The 6,654-nt window shown below is 37.1% G+C and overlaps 2 protein-coding genes across 2 annotated transcripts in view; one reads left to right on the forward strand and one right to left on the reverse strand.

Moving 5' to 3' along the window:
• The window catches only part of ccdc22 (coiled-coil domain containing 22), a gene marked incomplete in the record, with an annotated part of 16,645 nt that extends 14,693 nt beyond the window's left edge, over positions 1-1,952 (forward strand). Inside the window, 3 exon segments of the mRNA XM_035656314.1 lie at positions 264-323; positions 998-1,072; positions 1,210-1,952. Coding sequence (XP_035512207.1) covers positions 264-323; positions 998-1,072; positions 1,210-1,323 — 249 coding nt within the window.
• A 1,605-nt stretch (positions 1,953-3,557) lies between these two features.
• LOC118324844 (sodium-coupled neutral amino acid transporter 3-like) overlaps positions 3,558-6,654 on the reverse strand; it is a gene marked incomplete in the record, with an annotated part of 14,468 nt that continues 11,371 nt past the window's right edge. Inside the window, 3 exon segments of the mRNA XM_035657321.1 lie at positions 3,558-4,393; positions 4,521-4,624; positions 5,218-5,362. Coding sequence (XP_035513214.1) covers positions 4,289-4,393; positions 4,521-4,624; positions 5,218-5,362 — 354 coding nt within the window.

Here is a 6,654-nt window from a genome sequence, read left to right on the forward strand (position 1 = left end):
GTTGGAGATTTGGTCAGGATTAATGGTGTCCTCAATGCTGAGAAATACAGGCAGATACTTATCCATCATGCAATACTGTCAGGGAGGTGTATGATTGGCCCCAAATGTATTCTGCAACAGGACAACGATCCCAAAATACAGCCAATGTCATAACACAGTTTTTTTGTCTTCATGGAGTAAATTGAAGTTCAGTTTATTACGCAAGTAAATGTTGCTGTTTTATGTGTTTTTGAACTAACTAGTTGTTTTATGGTCATTTGTAGGATGCCAAAAAAGATGAATCCGTTCGCAAATCCTACAAGTACCTGGCTGCCCTGCATGAAGTATGTCATCATTCTGTTAAATTTCTTCAATTTCATCTTTAGGGTTGTCCCCGACTAAAGATCTTCCTAGTCGACAGTTAGTCGTTAGCTAGCCAATAATCCACTGGTTGTCGCACCTTTATACTAATTAAATAATTTAAATATGTATATTTTAACAGCCGTTAAATGATATCTGGAAAAAGTGGTAATGGTTCTAAACATTTAGTTCATTTATTTCAGCAGAGTTTAACATTACACAAGTTGTTCAAAACACAGAATAAAAAACGTCAAACTAAACAAAGAAATACTGGCAGACTTATCGATACGATGTATACTTATAAATTAACTCGCTAGAAACTTGCTTCTTTCCTGTTTCATGGCTCTCCTGTACCTGCTATGTCTTCATTGTCCATGGAGTCAGAGTGCTGGTTGGAGCCGCTGTTAGCTGGCCTCCATTGTGCACTTGCCCAGTTTTCATTCTGTCCCCGTTCCCTGACAGTATTCCCCCTCTGGGTCCCCCGGCTCCTACACAAATACTGTAAACAAACTCTCCCTGTCCTTCGAGCTCCCAGTCTGGGTAGTCAGTAATAGCACCGCACATACAACAGTGCGCATTAGGGGGGCAACCCTATTCATCTTAATCTATAGCTCTTATCAGAGAATGTATCATCTTTCCATCCTGCATTCCTCTATAGAACTGTAATCAGTTGATCCAAACCATTGAGGACACCGGTACAATCTTGAGAGAGATTCGAGATTTAGAAGAACAGGTAGGATTTACCGTTTAATTGATTCAATTATTATTGTTACACCATCATACATTCTAACATTTTGTGAAATACTTGTCTGTTGTGTCAGTCAGAGGTGTACAGAACAGTTAAATTTTTACATCTTAAATTGTCCTCAGATTGAGACAGAAAATGGTAACAAAACTGTGGCTAACCTGGAGAGGATTCTGGATGACTACAAGGCTATTCGACAGGAGAACTCTGCACTTGCTGCCAAAGTCAGAGAAGGCTGAAGGGGAAGCCCCGGCTTGCTCCACTGTGCCTGCTGAGGCAGAAGTTGTTAAAAACCTGGAGCCATAGATGGACTTGAATGGTACTTAAACAGCGCTGCAGTTTTCACACTGAAGACATTATCAGCACACTCTGTTGCCATACAAGACTTGCTTTTCTTTGGAAAGGCAAGCAGATATTTGTACCATGGAACTAACTTAGAATTTTAATTCAAAACCTGTGGATGGATGAAGATGACAATTATTTTTTCATTTCAAACTGATTTCTATAGCTGGATGTGCTCTTTGAGTGTCCATGCACTGGTTAGATCAGTCTGTACCCAAATAAAACATCACACTGGACAGCAGAGGGTGCTGTCAGATCTTTTCTCTTTGAATGTAAACTGCTTAGTAATGAAATGTTTTGGTAAGATATCTTGATTAAAATCAAATCTTTGACTTGGAATTTTTAATACATGAATTATTCCACCATTTTCACACAGTAGCAGTTCCTTCGTTGTCATGATATTTGAACTGAATATGTTGAGTGAATGGCATTTGAATGTTGTCCAGCTCCACCCGCAAGGTATTCTTGTATATATGATACCAGCTTAAATAAAGATGCCTTACTTAAAGTGCAGCTCTTATTGTAATCCTCCATTGAGTGGACCTACTGTCATCTATATTATCTACACCAATATTGATTAGCGGTTCCTAACCTGCACAGGACTCCAATGAGGGTTCACCAAAACCTTACCTGGGGTTTGCAAGTCCTTCTTGATTTTAAGGAGTTTAATAAAACAAAACAATATATACACAGTTGACTATATCAAATGAAATTGTTTTTTTATAGTTTTTATAGTTATAGATTAGATTATTATTTACTTTGAAAACCTGAACATAGCTGCACATATTCACAGAGCCTTCATTCTCTGCTAAACAGCCTCACCCTGCATTAGAAATGTACACAGTTAAAATAACCAGAGCTAATAGTCAGGGAGAAGAAAACAGTGTGTCAAAAAACCTATGATGGTTTAATAAAATAGAAGAAGAAAACATAATACAGACAGACTTTTATAAAAAGTTACCTAAAAACATCCATAAGGGGTGCCCGGTTAGCTCAGTTGGTAGAGCTGGCGTCCCATGTATCGAAGCAGTGGCCCAGGGTTCGAATCCAACCTGGTGCCCTTTGCTGGTGTATCCCTTCTTACCCCCCCCCCCCTTTCCTGTCGTAGTCTTCAGTGTTCAGGCCGTAAGCCCCAAAAAAATACTTAAAATTTCTTACAGTTAATTGTACAGTTTATCAGTTGTTCTGTACTATTATCGTTACACACTGAATATAATATGAAATAAAACACCGGCTTTCTACACATCCTGGAAAACCTGGAAATTCAGAGACTAGTTTTCCAGTCTTGGAAACACTTGGAATTGGAATTGAAGGCCTGGAAATCTTAAATTGTATTTTAGCTCCTTAATCAGGTCTGCAAAATATTATAAATTTGACTACTTGATTTGAACTGTTACTTATGGATCGCTGCAGAAAAATCAGCTGTGCTGAAAACAGCCAAAAGTGAGCTAATACAGAGTGTCCTATAAATACTAAACACTTACCTGTCCTTAAATGTCAATAACAACTCCTGGAAAATGTAATTGAAAGATCCAGGAAAATTATTTCTTAAAAGGAGTGGGAACCCTGCACTTAGTCAAGGGTTGTAATTTTACTCAATGATAGAAAAGGGATCCCTTAGGGTGTTAGGTGTTTTTGGATGTGCTTATCAATTATTGATCCTGGGTACAGACACCAATTACACTGAACTGGGCAAATTCTTATTATTGTAAACTCAAAGCCTTACCCTTTTGTTGCCCAATACTGCCCTACTGTTCAAGTTAGAACAGAGTGATTGAAAAATGACAAATAGTATGCCACTCTTGTCTGCTGTCATATGCCATATATTTGACATGTGGACTCTGCACGGAGCATTTTTGGAGCACTGGGGGGCAAAAAGATTCCAAGACAAATGGACTGAAACACAGTCCCAGTATATGAGGCTTGAAGTCGCAAACAGTTACTCTCCAACACATCCAGCAGACATGGCTACCTGATAAAATTAAATTCAAAATTATTGTTTATTGTAGTTAAAACTAAATTTATTTTAGTGCATATTTAATCCTATACAATAGCATTTTATTTTTAACATTAAATTGTGATTAAAAAGCATAGCTTTTGTTGTATGCCAAAAATAAATAAGACAGGTTTCAACTGTTGTAAAATTTTATTAAATATCCACATATGCTGTCCAGAATAAATTCACAAATTAATTAAATACCAAATTAATTTGTTCACAGTTGCATAAACTTCATGTGAGACTTTGGCTGATGGACGCTAGCTATGTCTTCTAGTTTACAGAATTACAATACACATACTTAAATTGAAGTGAATTATCCGAAGCCTTTGTTCGGTTACCCCATGTTGTATGGCTCTCAGATGGAAGTAGAATTTATGGAATAGAAATAATTGGACTGTAATGATAAACACTGATGGTGTCTGTCTTTGAATAGCAGTTTAATCAAGCACATATCAAATCAATTTTGCATCGAACGTTACTGATAATTAAACATGCTTTTTGCATTTAGACATATCTCCAATTGGCTTTTAATATCGCTGTTATTATACACCACATTTACCCTCTGTTAAGGTTAATAGCTTGTAGTGGTTGAGGGGCTTCCAGGGTCAACATGTTCATCAGCTCTCATGTAGAAAAGAGGGACACCACCTGTGAGGGATCCTGGTGGTATATATCAACCTGGGTGGGTGATAGGACAAAACCGGGCTTCTCTCATCATGCTGGAGAAACAGATTGTCCAAATGATTAATAAAAACAGTCCCACAGAAGCCATGAGCCTTCCAGCAGTAGGTTGAATCTTCCAGAGGACTGGAGGAGGGGCACAATAGTGGGCTGCTGTTGCTGTAGGTTCTGGGGGTTGCACTTTAATGGCCACCGAGACCTCGCTTTTCTCCACTTGTCCAGTCAAGCCCAATGAATGTCAGGCTCATGGTCATGAATATGAAACCCAATGCTGTAAAACATGCAGCCTGAAAACCAAAGAAGATACATCAACATATTCACTAGACCCACTGTGCTCCTGGCTGATATTCATTGGGTTGGTTATACTTCTACTAACTCTGTGTTGAGTCTCTTCCCTCTCTGATAGGAACCTACCTGGATCTTTGGTCTAGAGTTCATGGGCTCCTGGTTGGTGGGGATAATGCGGATGTAGAACAGTCCAGGAAGGATAAAGATCAGACTGGGAGCAGTGGTTGCCCCTAGACACAAAGGAGGCACAATAAAAAATCCTGGATCATTGATTTGTTAAATGCACTTCCTCAGTCCTTGTATGGTCACCATGGCCCGGTATTTTAAAATCTAGATCACATATATTCAGAGTAAACCCTTTTTTAAGATAAAGATAAGTCAAAGATATAGCTGGTCTTACAGGTTTGTCCTGATTTTTTTAACACAGAAAAGAAAATGTTTGGTGTAAAAAGTGTAAATCAGTTATATATGACCATCTGGTAACTATCATTGTATCTATTATTGTTGTTTTTTCCCCTTTCTTTTCAATTTTTGTTTTGTTAAGTTTCCAGAGTGGGTTTGCTCATTTCAGTTTAGTATTTCCAGTGATGGTTTTAGTTGTTTTTCTTATTTTATTTGTCCAGGGCAAGATTTAAGAAGTTCAGAATATCATTGCCAACAAGTGACCCCATTATTTTAAAATGTGATATAATTGTTCTTCTCATCTATCTCATCCATCAACAGAATTTTATCGTACATTTTGATTTCACTGGAGCTATGTTTATTTTTACAAACCCCCCTTTTGGGTCAGGCTGTCATAATGCTTCTAAGTCTAATATCCCACCAGTAATGCCAAAGATGTCTCGAATGTTGGGAACGAGGATGACCAGCAGGTTCACAGCAAACAGAAGACACACAGCAATGGTGATGTGACGGAGCCAGTGGAAGGGTCTCCCTGGAAAAAGCAGCTGCAGGAGGGCACGACGTATCTGAAACACAGATGAAAGGATGCATAATGCTGCTCATGTATCAGACCAATGTATCAAACAACACTAAAATACAGAAAAACTATGTATCAGAAATCACAGTAAAGAAACAGGTGAATTATCTTATTTAATGGATGTATCATGTACACACAGTTCAAGTATTAATCATTTTATCAGTAATCAGAATTATCAAACAACTCAATTCAAATTATCTAACAACTCAATTCAAATTTACTCAATAAAATCTGGAGCTGGATAACCCAATGTATCAGATCCTTACAACTGACCCATATTTGAGCCAAAATCAACTAATTAATTTGTCTCCATTCCAAAGCTCAACCTCTACCTTTACTCCATCATTAGTTACATGGCAATAGAATTTGTTTCTCTCTGCACTGCTCTCATCTAGAGTGGTTATTAATGAGTCTTATTTTTCACTTCAATGTCTTATTGTTTGTACTGATGATAAAACATGTTGTTCAATAAAATTACAAATTGTACTGATGATTCAACCAGTAGAATTCCATGTCCATTTGGCCCATTTCCAAATTCAGAAATGTATGGAAGCAAATTGCATTCATCAAAAATGACCAAAAAGTAATTAGAACTTCTCTGTCATAATTATGACTTATTATCTCATAATAACAAGAGAAGATCTCCTAATAATCTCATCTCAATTCTGTGACCTGATAAGGAATTTGCTAATTCAATTCAGTTTTTTTCTATAGTGTCAATTCGTAACCAAAGGACACTTTTCAAATAGAGCAGGTCTTGACCATAATCCTTATGAAATTAATAACAGCAGTTAACTGCAAAGAAATATTTAGAGGCAAAATAAGAGGCAAAAACCTCAAGCAGTTGGGGTTAGAGAGAGAGAGAGGGGAGTGGGTGTGGGGGTAAAGAGACAAAGACAGAGACAAAGATGCACAGCAATAACAATAGCAACAATAATAATAATGATGTATTTTTCAATTACTTTTTAATTTGTTTTTCTGATAGCAATTTTGCTCTCCTGATGTTCTGATTATGAGACAGTTTTCTTGTGATTAGTTGATTTATATCTTAAATATGACATATTTAATTAAAAAAGTCAAAATTGCACACAAATTACCACTCAATTTTGTTTTCTTTGGTAAATGCAATACACTTCTGTAGAAATTCACTAAATGGACATGTAATCAGTGAATGAGAGAAGTATTTATTAAACCTTCCCGCACAGATGTTTCATATTAAAAGTCTTCCAGCAGCTAGCTTCCCTCTTTTCCTGGTAGGCTTTTAATGTGAAACATCTACAG

The sequence above is a fragment of the Morone saxatilis genome, unplaced genomic scaffold, assembly GCF_004916995.1.
Source record: "Morone saxatilis isolate NCDOM2014 unplaced genomic scaffold, NCSU_SB_2.0 Contig15, whole genome shotgun sequence".
Lineage (NCBI taxonomy): Eukaryota > Metazoa > Chordata > Actinopteri > Moronidae > Morone > Morone saxatilis.